This window comes from Pomacea canaliculata, linkage group LG11, assembly GCF_003073045.1.
Source record: "Pomacea canaliculata isolate SZHN2017 linkage group LG11, ASM307304v1, whole genome shotgun sequence".
Taxonomy (NCBI): domain Eukaryota; kingdom Metazoa; phylum Mollusca; class Gastropoda; order Architaenioglossa; family Ampullariidae; genus Pomacea; species Pomacea canaliculata.
Genome location: NC_037600.1, coordinates 21,912,874 through 21,936,959, shown reverse-complemented (window position 1 = coordinate 21,936,959; position 24,086 = coordinate 21,912,874). Strand labels below are relative to the sequence as shown.

General features: G+C 42.4%; 2 protein-coding genes across 2 annotated transcripts in view; both read right to left on the bottom strand.

Annotated features, from left to right (window-relative positions):
* Positions 1 to 14,356: 14,356 nt before the first annotated feature.
* On the bottom strand, positions 14,357 to 18,373 carry LOC112574705 (uncharacterized protein K02A2.6-like). The gene has a single exon (XM_025255934.1). The coding sequence runs from the start codon at positions 18,371 to 18,373 to the stop codon at positions 14,357 to 14,359; it is 4,017 nt and encodes a 1,338-aa protein (XP_025111719.1).
* Positions 18,374 to 20,697: 2,324 nt separating this feature from the next.
* The window catches only part of LOC112576352 (epidermal growth factor-like protein 7), a 29,630-nt gene continuing 26,241 nt past the window's right edge, over positions 20,698 to 24,086 (bottom strand). Inside the window, exons 8-9 of the mRNA XM_025258723.1 lie at positions 23,652 to 23,874; positions 20,698 to 21,639 (exon numbers count right to left, since the gene is read on the bottom strand). Coding sequence (XP_025114508.1) covers positions 21,602 to 21,639; positions 23,652 to 23,874 — 261 coding nt within the window. The 3' untranslated portion in view covers positions 20,698 to 21,601. The remainder of the gene's footprint in view (positions 21,640 to 23,651; positions 23,875 to 24,086) is intronic.

Below are 24,086 nucleotides of genomic sequence, written 5' to 3'. Positions count from 1 at the left end.
GCCTGCAATCATAATCAGATAATGTCTGTCTTCATAATTCCTGGTCGAGTAGTCTAACGATGACAGGTTACTCCGAAGAATATATATATGAGAGAGAACTATGTCCGTTTTCACATTTTGGTTAGTCAATGAAGGAGCATGACATGCACAAATATTTCTGTCTGTTTTGTACCAGGAAGACAGGCATTCACAGCCCAACAACGTGCAGTGCTTGTCTGAAGCAATCCCATGATGCTCTGCTGCGTGACGTCACAATCTATTTTTAGCAACTCGAGAAAACGTTATTGTGGCCGCTTACATGGATGTTGTTGCTCGCCCCGACTGGCCACCGGTTGCTGAATGGGGCAGCTAGACAGTTGGCGCGTCAGCCGGGCTGATGTGCTGCTAGCTTGGCCAGTTCACGATGTATTGTCTCTATTTTAAGTGCTCTAATCACAACTTTGCCCTAACAAAGTAACTAAACACACTAAGCACACTAAAAGTAGAAAATAGGTTTTCTACAATGGTCCCTTTCTCTACTCTAAGCACCAGACGTGCAGCAGAGTTCTGTACTTTCTGGAGTTTGTGAAGAAGGTATACAGGGCAGCCAGCAAGCAAGGAGTTGCAGTGTGATGTTCCTGTTCTTCAGGAACAAAGGTCTGTCAATAATTCAACAGCAGTGTGTGTAAAAAAGCTAGCAAAAAGCCATACAACGCTTTTTTTGACTGAACCGCTACATACTGTTGTTGCATGAGAATTTAAAAAGGAATGCTAAGGGCATCATGATAAAAGATTTTTATGTGTATGATTCTGCTATGCTGTCTGAACTGGTCTGAACGCTCCACCATTGTTCTGTTCTTTTTTCCGGCGTTGTAAGCGAGGTTGTTTTCATTGTGTGATTGACGGACCACTCAGGCTGCTATTTTTAGTTTAGATCTTAGATCTGCGATCTCTGCGCCTGAGCGATGTCGTCTGGTGATGAGATGCGTTTCGTGTCATCCTTCACCTTGCTCCGTCCGTGTTTCTGGTCTGTTGTCATGCTTGATTCGCTTGGAGAAGCAGTTGAGAAAGACTTCGAGAAGACCAGCAGCTGTGCAGTGTTACACATTACAGCAGTATGGCACCACAGGATGACAATGCACAAACAGAAAAGGCTAGACACAGATGTGCAACTTTCTTTTGTCCTGTCTCATTTTTGTCCTCGGAAAGGAAGGACTACATACAGGACTGCAAGAGACATTAATGCTCTGACAGAGTATCTGGGAGTCTCCAGCTTCTTTCCACCCATCCACAGCAAATAGTTCACATTGTCCATCGATTCCAGATTCTGTGTTTGTGTCTAAAGAGTTCATTGAGAGTTAGGTGACATTATCTGACAATGATGGGAAGGCCGTGTTCAAAGAAACGTTGGTGGTTACCAAGAGTGAGAGGTCAGGCTCTCAGTGACACGGCCATCATTGTGCCGATGCAGACACTGCAGCTGCTGCTGTCAAGGCGTTGCACAGAATTATTCATTTGTTTGGCGTGAATCTGTGTCCTGAGGTTTTCAGTCCGTACACCAGACCTTTGTGTTTTACAACAGAACCTAGCAAACACCTACATCGCAGTGACATGTCGGCAAGTTTTATATCAGACTCTGCTGTCAGTGGCATGTCTTCCTTCTCCACCTGTTCCCTCACTTGTGCAAATTGCACCCTCTATTTCTGCAGGGCCTTCTGGATCCTATCAGGTTGGATCATTATTTATTATTATTTATTTTCAATTTTGTTCACATCCTTGATTTAACAAATGTCACTAATCAGCTAACAACTGGTTTTGTCAAATAACGTGTCATCACAAAGCATCAGTCTGTCATTCTGAACGATTAGGGACGAAAATTTTCTGATCATACATATTTTTGCTGGATGAGAGTAATAACTGAATATGATAATATATTGTGTTTATATGTATAGTAATTTGTGTGAAACTAGTTTCTAGATCTTTCTAGCTAAAATAATCCCAGTTTATTTCTCATCCTAAGCCTAACACGCTTAACTTGTATTCTAGACACAAAGTGAGTACATGCCACAAAGACTGAAAATTGGCAAATACATAGTAGAACTCAAGATAGGTAATAGCGTCATTTCCATATATCAACTTTGGTTTGGTTTGTGCTTGCTGCTGTGACCTGCTGATATCGCACAAATTGTACTTTGTTTAACACATGTTACTGCAGTAATGCTTACACAGTTTAAAATGCGGTGTTAGTTATTATCTAAAACGTTAAGAGCATGCTCCTTATGGGCGTGAGTATGCGATGTACTAATCACGAATTGTTTTATTAATATCATCATCATCATCATCATCATCATCCATCATTCATCACACAACCATCTTCTAGGAGCTAGAGTTTTTATGATTATCATACATTACCATAAATTTACACAGTAACTTTCATTTGAAAACTAAAATTGAAATCAGTTTTAAAAGTGATATTTTCGTACATAAAGTATATTAAAAAAGGATAACTTTAGTAATTTTCATGCGAGCTGCTTATTTACCACTAAATGCTTTATGTGAAATCTTCACATCAGACCAGACGACTACTTTTACTGAAATGTAGCTGACTCTCATCAACGATTGGATCTAAATACACGATCATGCCAACTGAGACAGCCAGCTATTCAGAAAGCTTAAACAGGTCCCCATGTAATATTCTTTTGGCTGCTAACTGGTTTTATACCTTTTGGGGTGTTTATCGTCACGTGGTAGCTTTATATATTCTATTCAACTGTGGGATTTTTGTGAATAAAATCACTATTTCTCTAAAATTTGATTTGAGTTCTATTTTTTTTTTCTTTTTGTACCAGCTAACAAATTAAAACTGTGAATTACTAATTTTTGTTTATGTACCAGCTAGCAAATTGAAACTATGAATTACTAATTTGTGTTTATGTACCAACTAACAAATTAAAACTATGAATTACTAATTTGTGTTTATGTACCAACTAACAAATTAAAACTGTGAATTACTAATTTTTGTTTGTGTACCAACTAACAAATTAAAACTGTGAATTACTAATTTTTGTTTGTGTAATAACTAACAAATTAAAACTGTGAATTACTCATTTTTGTTTATGTACCAGCTAACAAATTAAAACTGTGAATTACTAATTTTTGTTTGTGTACCAACTAACAAATTAAAACTGTGAATTACTAACGTTTCTTTCTGGCTCTATAAGGCGCTGACGTAAGAAGGCAGAATGGCCGACGTTGCAATTACCAAATCAAGACGTTCATCGCCTCTGAAATAATGAATCTAAGAACGAAGGCGATGCTGGTGCTGCAGCTAAGAAAGTCTAGTAACACAAAATACTTGCCTTTCATTGAGATGCTTAAGATGACGGCGAAATCTTTCATAAAGTTGTCACAGTTGGACTTCGTTCTTTGGGCGAACTGAATGCCACATCTCGTCTATGTAGTGGCGCTGTGAGCCGGTCGTCTGTTGAAATACCCGGATATTAATGGCTCTACTCGTACACCAAGATAATAAAAATATAATAAATGTGTCTGCGGACGATCTACTTACTAAACATTTGTATAAATTCTATAGATGGATTGGACCTTAAACTGATTTATTCAAATCTATGAACAAAACCCACATAATTACAATCTTCAGTGATGTGAAAAGTTAAGCTGATCTGCTAGATCTAAAACCAGGTGACAGAAGAGTCATTTAAAGAAAGATAAGCGTGTATTTCTGGAATAACAATAATAATATTATTATTATTACTTTTATTATTGTTGTTTGCTTCCTCTGTGTGTTTTCTGTATTTGATTTTCTTTGTTTCGTGAGGTTGTTTATTCCTGTATAGCTCATATGTTATTTGTTTGTTTTCCTGTCCCTCGTATGCTGTCCATGTTTCGTTCTTGTTCTTAAGTGCTAAGAGCATGCTCCTTACACAGTTTGCATTTAGGATGATTATTATTAATTTGTCAAGTGCATACACTCATTCCTCACGTGGCATGCTCTCAGCGCTTAAGAACAAGGACAACACAAGAACAAGAGCTGAGATTAACATGATATTGAAAAAGGAAGGGTGTGACAGATAGACTGACTGACAGACAGCTGTAACTTGTCTATCATTTTAGACAGACTGACAGACAGCTGTAAATTGCCTATCAAAATAGGCAGACTGACAGACAGCTGTAACTTGTTTAGCAAGAGTCATGTCTGCAGTGACAGTGAATCTCAGATTCCTGCTGGAGGACACAAAGGTGATGTAGGTGTCGCCCACCTTGATGTCACTTGGGGGACAAACGAGTGAAGATGGATTTCTTCTTCTCGAACATAGGAGGGCTTCCGCTTTATCATCATTGACTTTCAGTTTGTTTGTCACAATCCAGTCTTTAACTTCATGAATACAGACTTCTATGGAGTTAGTAGCAGAGTGAGACTACGCCGGTGGAGTGGAGTGTCTTGGAGGAGGTGTAATTATTGCCCTTGTTGACACATTTTGCATGCTTGGCTTTGTGGATGGTGAGTCCAGTCTTCCGCCTAACACGCTCAGCTCGCCGGCGAGTTCACTTCAGGTCACGTGGCCCAACACAGACCTGTAAACATCAGGGCTACCATGTGGACTGGCGCATCAGACCAGAGACACTGAAGAACAAGAACAGCCATCTCTCGCGTGGGAACAGATCTCCTGCTTCGCCTTTTTCCGGTTTTGCTTTGTACAGTGAGTCGCAGAGCTACTGTGGTTATATTTTATGATGCCAGGCACTAGCTGTGCGATTCCAGGATGCTCTGCTTGCAAAGGTCGACACAATGGTTTATCATTTTCCCGCATAAGAAGAGTAGGCAATCAAGACTGAGACAAAAACTCTTGTGAGAGCTGTGAATAGTTGTAATTTTATCTTGAAAGAGCGAGCACTAGCTCCAGACATCTCAAACCGGAGTGTTACATTGAAGGTAATTAGGCCCTTCGCAGCTTGCGCCAACCAACCCCTCGATGCTTGCACAGCCTGCATCGGGCAAGTGTAATTCCGCAAGCATCACCCGACTGGATAGTTGGTTGGAAGAGCGATTTCTAACCGCCACATGCACCCAAGACTTGATGATGCTCTCTGACACCACCTTCATGTTGTCTGATAACCACTCCTGGGAACGGACGGTGATGGTGACAGGCATATCAGGATCTGTTTATCGTGCCGCACAGTTCCACAGTCTCTCGCGGAAGAATATTCAAAACTGCACAACTCAGGCGAACCAGCTGCAGATATATAACATGCCGTGTTCAATGTGTAGAGGGCCGGTAGTACGGCATTGTTGTTGTTAGTTTGGCGGAATCTGCATGCGAGAAAAGGTACAAAAAGTTACGATCGCGAAAGATCGCAACTTTTACCCCTTCCCAGAGGTATATAGGGCAGAGCTGAGACGAAACGAGAGAAGAGACGTCGGCGGATCAGAGAGAGCTCAGACATGTGACAGTAGGGGACAGCCGGACTTTTAGCGCCTCTGGCGATGTGACGCAGCCGTGGCCATTGTACTAGCCTGTGCATTAAAGAGTTGTGCACATGCTGACGGTTCCTGCTTTTGTTTGAGTGCTGGACGTGTGTTGTCGTCGCTATACAACCCCCCACCACTTGGTTACATCTTTTGGCGCTGCGAGCAGGATCCCTGTCAATAGGGAAGTGTACAATGGACGCAGAGAGCGTCGGGCGACAGTACAGCAGAGGCTTACGAACGTGTCATTTATTCCACTTTCAGAAGTTTGCCGGAGGGCCAAGTGTCGGCGAGTTTCAAAGAGAGGTGGAGTAAGGTCTCGCCATAAGCCCGATGCCTCAGAATGCGTCAGGTCAGGTCATTCCCTTGCCGATCCGGGCGTATGGGGGACCGGCCGGCAGCAGCAACAGACAGAATTTTCCATTCGGTCCTTTCTTTCTTTCCTCAGAATGCGGCGTGTGCTGATATTCTCAACGCGCTGGAGGGACCTGCCAGACGGCGAGTTCTGATCCCAGCCTGCAATAGCGGTGGGCATTTGAGCGGCCCCAATAAGGAAATGAGACTTTTAGGAGGGAAGAGGGCCGGTAGTACGGCATTGTAATGCGATCCTAAACTGACGCGTCCATCGCGCTTTTGTTCTTCAGCCGCTCTCGATTTGGCAGGCACTTGATCGTGTAGCATCCCTCCACCCTCTGTTTCCCTCCCCCCTCTGTTCCCCCTCCCCGCGTGTAGCTGCGACAAGTCAAGGTACCGGGTCAGAGGTACAGGGTACTCGCTTTGACCTGCGCGCGGACATTTTGAACTGTACGCCCATCTTCAAGTGAAACACCGCCGATTTCTGAAGTAAGTCTTAATAAAGTTAAGTGAAAGATGCCATTAAAACAACTGTACTTTATAACAGTGGATAGTCATGAATAATTTATGATCATATATAAGTATTGTAGTGCTTTTTGTGAAATGTTTCACTTGTTGTACCCGGTAGGTCTCACACATACTACATCCGCTAGCAACATAACTCCATCGCTTTTACATGACGCTGTCTTCTATATGCAGGGCTTCTGCTTACGCAAAAAATTGCGTACAGTACCCATTAAAAGTTCGGAGGACCCCTTCAATTTTCGTCGATGGGGTCACCTTCACATTTGGGCAAAGAACAGGGACCCCTTAAAAATCTGAAGAAGGGGTCCCTGGGACCCCAAAGAATTTAGCCTTAGCAGAAGCCCTGATATGTGCTGTAAATAATTTAAATGGTTTAACCATATCCTTCTTGTTGTAAATAATCAAATTGTTTAATCGTATCTCTTGCCTACTAATTGCACGTATTTACAGAAATCAAATGTTTAGAGCATGACTACGATTGACGGAAGAAAGATGACAACCAAGTGCTGTGCATGATGGGTTCAAATTAACTAGTCAAGAAGCAAAGCTCTCTCTCTCTCTCTCTCTCTCTCTCTCTCTCTCTCTCTCTCTCTCTCTCTCTCTCTCTCTCTCTCTCTCTCTCTCTCTCTCTCTCTCTCTCTCTCTCTCTCTCTCTCTCTCTCTCTCTCTCTCTCTCTCTCTCTCTCTCTCTCTCTCTCTCTCTCTCTCTCTCTCTCTCTCTCTTATTAGTGTACTATTGATAATTAACTTCGAAGTTGAAATCTATGAAATGAACTCATTGAGTCATGCTCGAAATTTGTCAATAACAGTGGCGGCGATTACCAAACGTTTGTGTCCGTCTTGGTGCATTCTAGGGGAAAGCAACAAGACAATCACATTGCTTTCTGAACAACTAAAATTTTGGAAAATTAATGCAAAGCAAAAGAAAAATTTTATTTTTGTACTTATACACTTTGAAATTAAAACAAAATGTATGAAATCGAAAGCTATGCAATGAACTTTGTCAAAGTCTGTCATTTTTTTAACAATCACATATCTGATCACATATATTTTCTATTCTCTTAAAATGCTGCATGCCATTTTTTCTTTTATTTTACATGATTTACAAAAAGAACTAATTATAACAATCTTTAATTGCAGATCACACTGACTGTAGGTCTGGCTCAGTGAATTTTACCAGTAAGTTTATTTTGTCTCCCTCTATGATTTCATGAGGATCACCATACAAGCACAGGTTTTGTGTTTTTAATGGTCTACATGCACATCCTTATTATATCCATCTAAACATTTTTTGTTAATTAAAAAAAATTGTCAATAGACTTACATCCATAACTTTGTTTTGTCATTACTTTAAAGACTAAAAGTAATATTTTGATTTCAAATACATTTTTGTACAAAGTTCGGGGATGTTCTATCTTTTGCTATTCGACGTTTCAGATGCATGATGTTCACAATGCATCGAAAAGGACAGGTAGTGTAGAATATTGGCAAGACTTTCGTTCAAACGTACGTCCTTCATCATGTAAGGGAGATAATTGTGTTCATAAATGCCTAAACTGTCTTATTTATTAAGTTTTTCTTTTAAACCACGAGCTGTAAAGGCCTAAAAAATTACACCAATGCATCAGCCCAATGTGTATACTGCGTAAACAAGTGAGCAGGGCAAAATCAGCCACCCGTGTTGAGTGCATCAAGAAAGAGTTAAAATTTCATCTAAGTGAGAGGTTTATTCTACTTATGTAGCAAAAATCAAAATATGTAAATAAACTGTAACTGACCTTTTTCTTTTATTCTACAGGGATTCCACCACTCAGGGATCGATTTTTGGTGTCATATTTTTCTATCCTTTACATAAATAAATTGTTTGACTTTATGTTATAAATAATTATTTCAAAAATAACTTTCATGCGGTAAAAAATTATTGACTTTAATTTTTATGTAAATAATTGGATGAATGCTTGTTTTATGTTCAGAAACAACTTTAATGATTTAAATAATGTAAACTGTTAAAATAGCTTCTTTGTTGTAAATAATAAAATTGTTAAATGATATCTCCTGCCTACTATTTATGTGTTGTGAGGAAACGAAGAGATTTTGAAAAGCTGTTGAAAGTTTTCTTCATGGTATGCCAGCCTGTGTACCAATGTAAGTAAAAGTGTGAGATAGGGTGAGGGATGCAAAAAGAGAGGGGTGGGAGTGGGGAAGTTGATGGGGCTTTCATGGGAAAACACGAATGTTCATGGGCGATCGGTGGGTATTCAATGGGGCTTTCGTGGGAAGGTTGGTGGGTCTTTCGTGGGAAAACATGGGAACTCGTGAGAATTCCCTACAGGTCCCTCTTCCAAAACCCACGGGGCAACAACTTTCTTCCCACTGGGGTCCCATGAGACCCAGTAGCTATAAATAGTATTGTTGTATGCAGACCATTGAAATCTACATAATTACAAACACGTTCATAAAAACAAAACCAATATCAGTGACATCTTTGTTTTTTATTTAAAAAAGTGTTACCATGTGACAAAACTTCTCATACTCTATGTGACATTCTTGATAGGGTTAAGCTAAGGGTATGATACAGTCTTAACCCTATGTGCATCGCACTCTGAACTTATATAGGTCCTATATGGGTTACCTATATTGACGGGGGAGAGTACTCTTACCAACCAATGGCCATAACCCCTAATAATGGTACGTGACTTTTAGCCAATGGTGTACTACGTGATCGGAACTGCGCGCCATTTGCAAAGTTGTGTTTCTACACTTTTTGCAACAGGAATTATAATTAAGCTTCTTCAGCCATCAATTGCAATACTGATACATGTGTTGGACTCTTCAATAACAGTACGTATAATTTATATACTCTAAATTAGCATAGTTATTGAGATTTTAATTCCAGAAATGGCCAAGCTCAATGCAGAATATTATGCTAAGAGAAGAAAGATTAGAGTACACATTAACACAATAAATGCGAAAGTTTTCCAGAGAGAAGTAGAAATCGGGCCCAGCAGTTCTGAACGCTTGAAATTTGAAAATTCTTTAGCCGTTAGCGATGGAGAGAATTCGGAGCTGTCAGAATTTCCTTGAATAAATTGCGATTACGAAAGTGCAGGTCATGAACTTTACCATTCGTAAGCAACAGAATTTTTGCAGTTACTTCTGTTTACTGGTATAGTAGCGTTAAAAGGTCATGTTTCTTATAGGCAGCATCATAATTTTTTCTCTTGCAAGTCCTGGGCTGTGTGTGAGCTATGCTGATTAGGCTCATAACTTTTCATGTTTATGTGTTCAAGAAGCAGAGCGTTTGTATAATAAGGGATTTTTGGTGTATAATGTACTTGCTTTGTCACCAATTGCTGATAATGTTGGCAGATTTGGTCCTTTGGACTCTTACTCTGCCTCTCAACTTTATACCTTTTTAGGCCAGCTTAAACTTGTTCAAGCACCAAACTTTCCACTGCAGCAGGTAATTAAGAATATTTGACAAAGTGCAGCAGAAGGATTGTGTTCCCAGTGGTGAACCCAAAAAACCTCATAGAGATAGTCCATTGACAACTGATTGTGACTGGAAATATCAATTCAGACAAATTAACTTGAATGGTATTTTCTCCACAACAAATGGTAATGACTGTATAATGGTCAATAATTTATTTTACTGTTATTCTAGATAGCTGGCTGCTGGCATTTTAAGATGAAAGTGGTCACAGGATGTGCAACTGGCCACCACAATCTGTTGAACCAGATGCAAGCTTCATTAATTAGAGCTATAAAGCCAGATTCCTCATGTTCTATGCTTCCAGTTCTCCTGCACAAGTCATTAAGTGCAATTTATTTTTTGATTCATAATATTCATAATTAATTTTTGTGCAGAAGAAAATTTATGAAGCATGTGAGCATTAATGGTCAAAATGACTGCAATATCATTGTGTGCTGCAGGAGAAAAGAGGAAAAAAAAGACAATACCTGAACTGTTTGAACACTATAACATGTCATTACGCCACAAATAGTGTAACTTTGGTTGTGATTTTGCACTATAAGAGTGAAAGTGACTAAAGTGATTATATTAAAGTGAAATTTATGCTGTGCTTTTGATCTTGATTTGTGAAATCTTATTCGCCTACTTTTTTAAATATTTATTTCCATACAGAGAGAGTGTCTTTGGCTATGGTGCTGCACTATAAAAGTGTATTATTGTTAAAGGGAAATTTATGATGCACTTTTGGTCTTGATTTATGACATCTAATTGGCACCTTTGCCTTCACGCCTCCAGTGCCCCTTGTCTGGTGTTCGTCCTTTTCAACTGAATTAGCCTGGTGTTACAACTTTAATGGCCTGAAGAATCACCCCTTTATTTTACGAACAGTTCAGGGTAAGGATTTAAATATTTGACTCTGTGTTTTCATGAGCCATTGAGAAAAAATATTTCAGAGTGGTCGAATTACATTGCAAATTTTAAAATATGTACACATGTTTATGCAATGTCTAGTCCTTTAATCAGCTGCTTAATATTGTGTAGAAATGAATTAAGATGACAGTTGATAGACATCTTTACAGTTCCCATGTACTGGGATTGTTTTTAAATCCATGTTTCCAGAGTTCTCCTCCCTATAGAAATTCTAACTGAAATTCAAATGCAGCTCCACTTGTAGTTCCTTTCTTTTTATAACACTTTAAAATTTTTATGCCACTTTACATATCTATATAATTTGCTTGTACCTTTCTTTATTTCACCGAATATTCTGGATTTTTAATTTCAGCGACCTACAATTAAGTGATAATTTTTATGCAGACTTCATATTCTTATATTTGTTCTATTTTTAGATGCTGCAAGAATAAGTTATCCTGATGCTACGGAAGCGGAACTGCAAATTCAGATTTCGAGCTGGCTGACAGGTGCGAGGGATTGCGAAAATGGGAGAAAGGAAAGACTTTTAAAGCATGTAAATAATTTTGGGGTTAAGGGTGAATTACAGGAGAAGTAAAGCTGTAAAAATTTCAACTGATATTTGTCTGGAAAACTCTTTTACATAAACCTGTACAGGTCAATACTTTACGAATTTGTGTAAATAATCATTTTTTTAATTAACAATTAAATAAACATCAGTAAACAAAAATTTATGTTTGTTTTTTGTAACATTTAGCATTTTTTGTGAAAGTTTTTGCTGTTTCTTATGCAATCATTGCAAAACACTCATTATTAATCCATTTATTTTGCATTTATAGGGTTATGTTGATGCATATGATATTATTGGTATTTTTTTGGAACTTTGGCATATCCTGATTTAAAACAATGCAAATCAGTATATACCAAAATGCCTAAAATTACCAATAGTAGGTGAAAAAAAATATCTGGGATTTCCCATATGGAAAATCCATATAGTACCCATGGTAAACCCTTTTTGTTTCCTATATAGGTTGCCCATATGGTCCCCGGATTCTGGTATATGGGATCCATATGGGCCCTGCCTTCCAATGCTACTCGGGAACATCTAACAAGAACTAGACCGACATGAAAATCACGAGATTCTGACAGAAACAGCTTTGTTGTAACAGCTTGTCCTTGACAACATACTAGCCATTGTCAGAATGGGCGCCATGTTACTAGGGATAGTCTCATCACAGTGGCTGCTGTGCTAAAACTTCACACCCAGGACAGCAGTCTTGCAATTATCTGGAAGTCTTTCAACTCACTGTAGTCCTCCCTGGTGATCAAAGGAAGACCGCGACACAAGCGGACGTACATTTTAGCTAACGGTCACCACAAGACACTGATGGACAGCACTGTTGTGATAGCAATGTGGTGATAGCTATGCTGTGATGGCTATGTTATGCAAGCCATTTGTCATAACCTCTAGGGGTAGGAGCACGTGGAGATAGTAGAGGTTATGATTTCCGTTGCCTCGGCCAATCCCACTCTCGATACCTCCACCAAATCACGTGGACATTGACCGCATGCACCTATACTAAATTGATTATTTATACTTTTAGTTACCTCGAGCCCTCAGCATGCATCACCCCAATAAACAACCCAAGGCAATTTAGTATATGAAAGAAAGTTATTAATCATCGAGACGAATATACAAAGTACTAAATGATAAAGGATTAACAAAAGAATAGGCAAGTTTGCCAATGATCTCATTCCCTATCTTGGCTAATTATGCTCCTTAACCTAATCCAGATATCTAGTGAGTCAGTCTATTCTTAACTACGTCACACCACTGCACGCTCACTCCGTACACTTCTCATACACACGCCACTTAGCTTCACCCAGGCCTTCGCTGTGTGATGTGTTAGTCTCTGCTGGACACACACACACACCTGTCACACTGTTAGTCTCTGCTGGACACACATAACTGTCACTTGCTGGTCTTCTGTTGTCCGGCTCCTCGACGAGAGATGTACGATGTCGAAGGGTGGGACAGATTGTCACACAAATCGTCCCCGTGCACCTTGCACCAGTGGGCCTGAATTTCTTCACATAGAACTCAGCGCCGACTCTTGTGACCAGAGCGACTTTTTCCACTACGCTGCCAGGAGTTGGTCGTAGTTCACAGGGACAAAAGTCACTCTTCTTTTACGATCAAGTTTGTCTGAGCGGGCTTTGATCACTTTCTTGGTTCACGTCCCTATTCCCCGAAGTTTTCTTTCTGAGGCGCAATAGCTGACCACGAGGTAGCGAAGTCTTGAGCTGCGAACTCACCTCGATGTTACCTCCCCAAGAGTTGATCGCGAAAAGCCTTGAGTTTGCCTTCAAACTCAATATCGAAACATCAGGCACGTGGCATTCATGCATTCGATTGGCCAGTCACACCACATGTCATACCATTACAACCAGTCACACCACAGCTAGTGCATGACGTAGTTCCAAGGCTTCTCGTAATACATCACGCAATCCGATGCCTAATTGTCTGGCTTCTTCTGTTCTAGCTCGTATTGTGATAACATTTCCCTTTCTCTAAACGTAACCCAACTACGCATGTTTCGCTCTATGGCTTGTCGGTGACGTCACTGGCGCCCCGCGGCTACGCCTGACCCTGCCTTACGTCACCGTCATGAGGTGAACGGCCTTTTATTTCTAGGTAATGTAAGCGTCACGCTTCTCAGGTGATACGAGCCCCGAGGCTCTAGTCCACCTTCAGCCAGTCAGTTTGTCTATGCGTACGCCTTTTTGTGAATAGAACAGACACGTAAACTCACACTATACCTCTTTCGTGACACCATCTATACGCCATTACCGCAGTCTAGGGTATGTAAACACTGTATTAAGGACAACAGACATTACTACTGTTTTGATAATTGCTCAAATGCTTGACAGAACCTATAGTCGGTGATCCTAAATTGTTTACATCTTAGATGTAGATGAATGTTGTTGATATTCACATATCACCAAGGGAATCAGTATGTACACCTAGGTGAATGATATTCATATTCAGACATCGCCACAGAGCTAGCCATGGGAGTCCTCGTCTTCTGCTGACCTCAGCAACTGTCCAGCAGATTCACAATGAAACTGTTCAGCACGACCGCATGCACTTTGCATGCTAGGAGACTGTAACGATTCGCGACTCAAAGCGAATGCCATTTTGTTGTTCTAATTATTTGTTGTCTGTGGTACCAGGGGAGAGCAGTCACGCGAGTGATGACGCAATCCCCACGCAGATTATTTCACGTCATTCGATGTGTTTTACGTAGAGAATGTTGTCATAGGCGTAACTATGGCGACTGCGGCCGATTGAGGTGGGAGCCATGCCGACTACACGGTACAGAGATTATGATTGGTCGGTGTATCGTGCTGCGAGCTCTCAGCCGACCAACACCAGACACTGTCGATTTGATGACAACTGTTTAATCAACTACAAAACAATATGGCTGCTCGCCAACCTTGACATTCCTAAAATCTAACATAAAGCCCCGGATGTCCCCGCGGGATAACTCTTATCATGACATCTCCCCTCCCTTGAGATACTTCACTTGATGGGGAGAATGTTTATTCTCTAATCACTGTTCAATACATAATCAGTCTTTATAACGTGCGGGCAGGGTGATTATTCTGCCGCTACGAGTCATTCTAGGTGTAGAGCTGCTACTGGGATGGGAATCTCCTGGATCTGGAGTAGCACTATGTCTGGCTTCTGTAGCAGGACCACCTTCACTAGACCTCGATTCTGGACACTGAATCGGATCGCTGACATGAAGCGCTGTCTCTGGTTCACCTGTCACTGGGACTTGGGAAGTATACAGGGAAAAGTCATTTTGGACAGGACTGGGTCTGGAACTGGACTGCTCTGGCTCGAAGTTTCTTGACCTTCTGAGATGACGTCTGTTGCGTCGAAAACTGCCTCTTGGAGTTTGTACAATGTATGACCTTGGAGCACACTGCTGCAGAATGACTGCTGGACTTCTCCAGTGCTTCTCACCATCTAGCTTCTGCAATACAGTGTCGCCTGGAAGCAGTTCGTTAAGCGGTCGCGCTCCATGACGCTTGTCAAAACAGTTCTTGTAAGACTGCTTTGCTTTTGCATCGCTCGCTGTTACAGCTGTTTTATCAAATGTCTTTGACTCAAGGTTCTCAGGCAATGTAGGTAATGTAGTTCTCAGTTTTCTTCCACAGGCTAATTCTGCTGGACTATATCCTGTAGCAGAAATAGTAGTGTCTCTGTATATCAATAGAGCTAATTCAGGTTCATCTTGCTGCAAAATCTTTTTGGCAATTTGAACTGCTCTTTCAGCCTCTCCATTACCTTGTGGATAGTGTGGACTTGTTGTAACATGTTGAAATCCCCACTTTACTGCAAATTCCTGGAACTCCCTAGATGTGAATTGCCTTCCATTGTCTGTAACAAGAATCTCTGGGATTCCTTGGCGTGCAAACATGCTCTTCAGAAGTTTGATAACTTCTGCTGGGTTAGGGTTAGGGATATGCGCAAGATCAATAAAGCGCGAATAATAATCTACAAGCACAAGGTATGATTGTCCTTTGAATTCCAGCAAATCAGCTGCACACTTCTGGAATACACGCTGTGGTAATTCTGTCGGTATCAAAGGTTCCTTGCTCTGTGTCGGTTTCTTCTCCTGGCAATGTCTGCATTCTTCAACAATTCTTTTAATCCTGCCATTAATACCTGGCCACCAAACTGCTGCTTTTGCTCTATCTCTGCACTTGGTGATTCCTAAATGACCTTCATGTATCCTCTTCAGGATATCATCATGAAGTGGTGCTGGCACAACAATGCGTGTTCCTCTGGTAAGGAGACCATTGTGCACACTAAGTTCCATGCGCACTGCATAATAGTCACGAAGATTATCTTCTACATCTGTAATGTATTTTGGCCAGCCTTCATTAGTGTAGCGAATTGCTGCTTGAATCAGTCTGTCTTTTCTTGTCTCTTCTGCAATCTCTTTCAGACGCTTGTCTGAAGCTGCACATGACCACGAAATGTCTACACTACTCAAATATGCCTCAACATCTTCTGAAAGTGTTATAACTTCAGATTCAGCAGTGGTTAACTGAGGACTTCGGGATAGAGCATCTGCGATGACAAGCTTCTTCCCTGGCACATACTCTGCGGTGATACTGAATCTCATGAGGCGCATCAACATGCGTTGGCATCTGATAGGAGTATCTTGCAAGTCACGATTGTTGATTAGTGGCACAATAGGTTTGTGATCAGTCTCTAATCGAACATTGTCAAGACCAATCAGGTATCTGCTGAACTTTTCACAAGCCCAGACTGCTGCCAGTGTTTCTTTCTCTATCTGTGCATATCTGCATTCACTAGCAGTCAATGTTCTTGAACAATATGCCACAGCTTTGAGACCTTCAGGATGCTGCTGTAGCAACACACCACCAATGCCATAACTACTAGCATCTGAGCTGACAATTGTAAGCTTTGCCGGATCGTAGAATGCTAGCGTTGGTGCTGAAGTAAGCAGTTTCTTCACATCTGCCATTGCTTTGACTTGCATTGAGCCCCAACTCCACTCTCGATCCTTCCCCAGCAGTTGCGTCAATGGCTGAAATACTGTAGACAGACTTGGCAAATACCGCCCTAAGAAGTTGCACATACCCAGCATCCTCCTCAACTCGGGTACATTAGTTGGATCTGGCATGGCAATTATTGCTTCAACCTTTCCTGGGTCTGGTGAAATTCCATTCTTGCTGATTCTATGACCCAAAAATTCAATCTCATGCTTCCTGAGCTCACATTTCTCATAGTTGAGTTTCAGGTTAGCACTGGCAAGTGTTTTCATGACTCTCTCAAGATGCTTCTCGTGAGCTTGTTCATTCTCACTATAAACAAGGATATCATCAAAATAGCAGATTATGTTGGGTACATCCTTTAGGATAGTCTCCATGGTCCTCTGAAAAATCTCTGGAGCTGATGAAATACCAAATGGTAATCTCTTGAAGAAATATCTCCCACATGGAGCGATGAATGTAGTAAGTTTTGCAGAATCTGGATCAAGGGGAATCTGATAGAAACCTGATGTTGCATCCAGCTTGCTGTAAACTGCTGATCCAGAAAGCTTATGTAAAATATCTTCCAGTGTTGGCAAGGTATACCTCTCCCGCTTCACTGCGGTATTGAGCTTCTTATAATCAACACAAATACGTATGCTACCTGATTTCTTCATTACTGGCACAATGGGAGAGCACCAATCTGTTGGCTCTGTTATTTCCTCTATAATCCCTGTTTCCTGCATTCTTTTTAATTCTTCCTTGACCTTGTCCAGCAATGGTATTGGTATTCTCCTTGCTGCATAAACACTGCATGGCTCAATGTTTTCTTTCAAGATGATTTTGACTGGAGGACACTGCACAGGTGTCTTGTCAAGTTTTCCAAATAAGGCATTGACAGCCTCTATTCTCTTCACTAAACCTAATCTGGATGCTGCTTCTCTACTAAGCAGATTTTCAGTGATTGCTTGCACAACAAACACTTTCAGTACATGAAGCTGGTCATGAATTCTTGTTGTAGTAATGAACTGTCCATCACACTTCAGGACTCCTCCTACACTCTTTAACACTACATTGGTCTTCAATAGCTTGGGACATGGTGACAACTTTTTGTACTGTGTAGATGAAATGACAGAAACATCTGCCCCTGTGTCAATTTTGAACTTGACATCACAACCGCCAAACTGTAATGCAGTTGTCCATGGTGGTTCTCTACTGTCACTGCACAAACTCCCTACAAAATGTTCCTTGACTTGTTTTTCTTCAAGTGCCTGCACTAACTTTGTTCTGCACACTGTAGCAAAGTGTCCAAGCCTACCACACTTGTTACACTTCCTTCCCTGAGCTGGGCACACACATGTTCTAGCGTGCCGTCTGCCACAACGAGTACAGCTTGACACGTTAACTGCTGACGATGCAAAGTCACTCTTTTCTACTCTACCGCGACGACGACCACAGAAGCCGCGCGAACTGCCAGTTGCACCTTTGCACTGACTATGTACACCACCAGAGGCACTTTTCTTGAATTGCACTGCGTCCACATTTGTGCGACGCTGGTCAGAAAGCTGTGCTTTCACTTGCTCATATTGCCTTGCCTGCAAGATGGCGTCTTGCAGTGTTAAATCTGCCTTTAATTGTAATCTTTCGGACAAGTCTCTGTCGAGGATCCCTAACACGAGGCGATCTCTGATAGCTTCATCTTTGTCTCTTACGTCTGCCTTTGCAGCGAGCTCGTATAAATCCCTAATGTATTCTTCGATACTTTCGTCCGGTTTCTGATTTCTGGCGTGAAATCGTGCACGCTCATGGATGATATTGCGTTTTGGCACAAAGTACTCATCAAATTTTTCCAGAACAGTGTCGTATTCTTGCCGCTGTCGTGCATCCAGACCAAACGACGAGAGAATGCGTTCTGCGTCGTTGCCCATAGTGTAGATCAAGGCACTGACCTGAACTGCTTCATCGTCTTTGTCTAGTTTTGATGCACATCTGAAACGCTGAAATCGTTGTTTCCACTCAGGCCACAAGTTTGGCTGTGAAAAATTGAATTGTTCTGGCGCTCTAAACGGAGCCATATTCAGCAGCTTGCTTGATTTTCTGTGATTATGATAATCCCACTTCTGACACCATGTATCGTGCTGCGAGCTCTCAGCCGACCAACACCAGACACTGTCGATTTGATGACAACTGTTTAATCAACTACAAAACAATATGGCTGCTCGCCAACCTTGACATTCCTAAAATCTAACATAAAGCCCCGGATGTCCCCGCGGGATAACTCTTATCATGACAGTCGGCATGGACCCCACGAAGAATCGCTATGCAGTCGTCCTAGTTACCGCGTTGCTAATGGCCTGATTGGTCATTAGAGGGAGAGTAGATAGTTAAGTTAGGCTAACTAACGTGGCTCTGGACAGAGAAAGCTGAGCAGTCAGTGGAGTAAGACCAACGAAGAGTATCAAGTCTTTGTTAACGGACGCCAACGTCCATCCCCATGAAGGTGGAGCTGAGTCAGCAACTTGTGGGATCAAGAGGAGTGTAGTGTTTGTATTGGTTCGAGGAGGTATTCAGCGGGAGATCTGTGTTGTGGACAGATTCACGAAGTTTTAGCATCACGTGCAACGGATGCTAACGCTTATCTACCAAAGGGTAGACCTGGATATCACCGTCTTACCGATTGGGAGTATAATATCTACACCAGCATCACGAGGGATACAGCGGGTTTCTGTGTGAGAGGTCAGATTGTGGATGTAGTGGCATCTCGTGCGTAACTGTCGCCGATACTCCCATACCCAAGGGTAGAGTTATGCGGATCATTTGAAGTACAGGACTTGTAACCTGTAGCTGTGCCACCGCACATCTGTGCGTGTATGTGGATATCAAACGGATACTATCTACATCGCCAGGATTTGGATTACCTGATCGTCTGTCCAGTCAGCTAAGTGACAGTGAAGGCTCAATAGCTCATGGGCAGTAGGGTTTCAATGTCATATTTATCTTGTGTTTTATCTTTCCTTTCTCCCATCGTTCCATTTCTTTCACGTTAAGCATTAAATGTGTCAACCGTTGGCGACCTTTTTGTTGAAAAAGGTGGAAGAGTCCGGCGAGCGTGGTTTACATGTAGATGTTTACCCTGCTCGCATACATTGGTAACACACCCTTCCCAAAACGTTACAGAGACCTCTTGTAAGGCGGGAACTCGGAGTCTCATCACTGAGGTCTGTTTACAAAGCAACAGCCAGTAACATATCTGCACCACTGATATGACACGTACGTCAACACCAGCGACAGAACATCAACAATATACCAGTCACTGGTAACAGAACATCAAAAATATACCAGTCACTGGTAACAAAACATCAACAATATACAAGTCACTGGAGACAGTTTTGCAGCTTACTGGTTAAAAACAGTTGTTAACAGTTGCAAACTTACTGCTAGGAAACAGTTACTACAAGCTGACAGTGTATGTAAACTGTATTACAATGTAATTACAATAGTTCAAGTAAAAGGCTTTGTCGGAGGAGGTCTTGTCTGAAAAGATGTGAGATGATCCACAAATGTTATGTTACTTCCCTTGGTTGTTGCTGAAACCGGTTTGATAGACGAGTGGTGTACAGCCATGGCTGACGATACTCACGCTTTGTGTCGTGTTGTTGTTGTTGTTGTTTACATACCACACGTTTAAAGGGTTACTCAAGGCTTGTGATAAGGCTCTGGAGACGGTCAAACGTTTCAAAACTATATTTAGTTACAATTACAGAGCACGAGAGCGATACAGGAGAAATAAAGGATTTGTTTCTCACTTAATTACCACTTATTAGCACTATTTCAGTTGCCGATGTTTATAAAAATTGAAAAAATCCAGTGAAATCGACCCTTGTGACCTTCCGCCGAGTAATCGCGATAGCTTCCCGAGATGGAAGACTAAAATTGTCTCCTTATGACGTCAGTCTCCTTATGACGTCAGTCTCTGAATGCAGTGTCTGTGGTCATTGGGAAGATTTTGTTAGATTAGTGATATCCAGACTAATCTACAATCAAGATGGCTTGCAGCATAATACGTCCCACTCTTTGGGCTCCCAAAGCTTGTTCGTACTGGGATCGAGTCTTTCTATGGGTACGACCCACTCGTCTTGTATCGCCTTGTCTTTAGGAAACTGATGAAAAGAAAATTTTGACTCGTTTCCCATCTTTTCGTGGCAGTCGGGTGCAGCACATTCTCGAGGCATGGTTCTCACTATGGAAACCACACGTCATAGGGTCACGTGACGGAGAACGAGATTTAGTCGAAGCAAAAAAAGAGTCCCGTGTAATTTCTCTGATTAAACACATTCTACTAAAAACCTTCAACGTTTTCCACATGAACACACATATAAATAGACGAGATTCAAATGTATCCTATTCTTTACGCGATTCTAAGCAGTTTTATTTTGCTTTTACAATCCCTTTAAAGGAATATTTATTCAGATGCAAGGAAGAACTTTGTGTCTGTACTTATAATCTGTCTCTGGGGCCGAGCGGCCTATCCATATCTTTCTCTCGCACGCTCACACAGAGGTTGTCTCCCTTGGATCAAATGACGGGTATGAGAAAGGCACGAAGAAGACATTGTTCCTTTCTGTGTTCTATCATCCTCTCTCTCTCTAGTAAAAGACATGACAGTGGCAAGAACACCGCGTATACAGCATGCTGACCAAGTTGCTGTTGTTGTCGCTGACTGTCAGCAGCTCGCACCATCATGACGTCACGTGTCCGGCTAGGCTGTGTGCTGGTAGCCCCGCCTCTGACAAGGCAGCCAGTGATTTGCAAGAGGTCAGACACTCACATCCACATCAACATCCATGAACACTACATCGCGCCAAGCAGATGGCACCACTGTGGTATTCATCAGTGCGGTACTGACACGTCAGTCCACAGACCAGAGTATGTATTCATCCACCCACAGGTATGGAAAACAGGCCTGTGGCGCCCTCATATCTCCGATATCCGCAGCACACTACTCCTTTGAGTATTTGAGGTATTTGAGGGCAATGTGATATTTAAGGTGCTTTTGGGCAATGTGAAATTTACGTATCAGTGCCATCATACGAATATCTCAGATGATGAATTGCTCGTCATCGTGATGTAAGTGTCCCAGATGTTGTGGTCGCCATCGTGATGATGTAAATGTCACAGTATGTTTTCCTCATCACCAACATAATGTGTAACAGTTGAGATATTCTTCGTCACCACCATGATGTCCCAGATGACTGAATTCTACTCATCATCATCATCATGGTGTGCTGCAGGTGACGCCTCCATCAGTGGCGGTCGCTGTCATCATAGTCACGGCAGGTGCCTGTGACAAACACGTTCATACACTTTACAACAAACCAACACTTCCATCTACGAAAGCTGACCTTGCTCACCTTTCTACATTGTTTACTCGTTCCTTATTATCAGTTCCTACCTGTCAACCACTATGGTATTCCGCCTAAGCTCATAAGCACAATCGAGGGGTTGCATGAAGACTCGTCCTGCCATCCACAACGGCAAACTCACTAACCCTTCTGCAATAAAGACCGGCGTAATATAGGATTGTATATTATCCCTAACAATCTTCCTGATGGTCATAGACTGGATTATGCGCAAGACAACAACACCGGTGTCCAGTGGACCTTCACCAAACAGCTAGACGATCTAGACCAGTGGTTCTCAAAGTGTGGTCCGCGGGCATAAGTCAGGTGGTCCGCGGCTGACAGTCGTCAAATGTCAGCAAAGTGACGTTTAAAGTGACGCATTCCTCCTATTAACATTTTAATTACAAAGAACGAGGTACGTAGTTTTATGTCAACTTATTACTATATTACTGTCACAGAAGGACATTTAGTTTTGAATTATAATGAAACAAATGCGGCAATTTAAATTTGAAATTCATAGTACAGACTGATTTTTAAGCTTTGGTGGTCCGCCATATTTTTTACATATGCCTTGGTGGTCCGCGGTCCGAAAAACTTTGAGAACCACTGATCTAGACTTCAGTCTCCCATCTCATCGGCAACAACATGCACAAACCAAACTGAGTAAGCTAGCAGGGGAAGCAGAGAAGACTGGCTTACAGGTCCGCAGAAAGAAGACTGAAGTGTTGAGGATTAACAACAAGCAGGGTTAGAGCATCCTGGAAACTGACCGCTTTACGTATCTGGGAAGTATTGTCAGCAAGGACGGTGGAGTGGACGACGACATCAAAAGCCGCATCAACAAGGCCAGGCATGCTTTCAACAGCCTTCGCCCCATGTGGAACTCCTGAGCATTATCCTTCAGCAGTAAGACCTGCATCTTAAACACCAATGTGAAGGCAGTCCGACTGTATGGTTCTGAAACCTGGAGGGGGGGGGGAATTGGTGTTTTACGCCGTGCCAGCAACTGAGGCTATATTACGGCAAGGCAGCCAGCCCTGTAAACAGATGCCACGTGCAGAGAAAGAACAGCATGCCCGAGACGAGAAATGAACTCTGGGCAGCCAACCTTCACTGTATTGGTGACAGGCGCTAACCGTTGCGCCATCGAACCGCTACCTGGAGAGTGACAAACACCATCAACAACAAGCTCCAGACCTTTACCAACCGATGCCTACGCCATATTCTGGGAATAAGATGGCCCGAAAAGATCTCCAACAGCAGCCTGTGGAAAAGAACCAACCAGAATGCCACTAGCCAAGATATCACAAAGCGCAAATGGGGCTGGATAGGACACACCCTGCGCTAATGGGGTGGATAGGACAACCCTACACAAACCAGCTGACACCATTGCCAGGCCGGCACTTGACTGGGACCCTCAGGGGAAGAGAAGAATTGGGAGACCAAAGCAGACTTGGAAAAGAACAGCAGAAAGCGAGGCAAAGGACGTGCGAACCACCTGGGCCCAACTGAACGGGGGCTGCCCTATACCGGGTCCGCTAGCGATGCCATATGGTCCTCGAGGAGTAGCAGGGAATTTACTAAACTAACATGTCCAGTCACAGGTCAGTGAACTTAGTGGCCACATAGTGTCGTGTGCTACGGCGGCTTGCTGTCGGGTTGAGTATTTCCCCTTCCCATCAACTTGTCTCTGTGTTCTTTGGACTGTTTGTTTGCTTGCTTGTTTGTAACATCTTCTTTGGCATGCGACAAGAGTCTGCACGTTGTAACCCTCACAAGTTTCCCTTAACTTGCTGTGCACTGCGGCCTGCGATGTTCTGTCACGTAGTTGTTATAACTGTTGAAATATCAACTGCACTTTGCACACTTCTTAATTCAGGGCATACTTTCATCAAGCTCATATTGCTAGATCAAGTAACAGGAGGAAGGGAGGGCACTGCCCACCACTCACAGTCGGCCATACGCTCCTCCAGCATAGAGATCTGGTTGCTAAGTGACGCCAGATGGACGAGGGAGATCATGCCGGGCTCCATGAAGGCGCTGCTGTCGTCCAGCCCCACCAGTGGTGTGGTAGTCTTGGCGTCATTGAGGGTAGCGGCCTGCATGGCGTGCATGTTGTCCATGGCGCTCTCATAGTCCCGCGCCATGCTGGTCAGGTTGGTCAGCAGGCGATCCTGGGCAACAACAACAAACCGCTCACGGACCTGCACTTCTACGTGAATCACAGGCGATCACATGCAGACTGACACCACTAACAGCTTGTGACGTAGACAACAGGACTGACACCACTAACATCTTGTGACGTACACAACTGACACCACTTGCAGCTTGTGACGTACATCAGTGGTTCTCAAAGTGTGGTCCGGGTGCATAGGTCAGGTGGTCC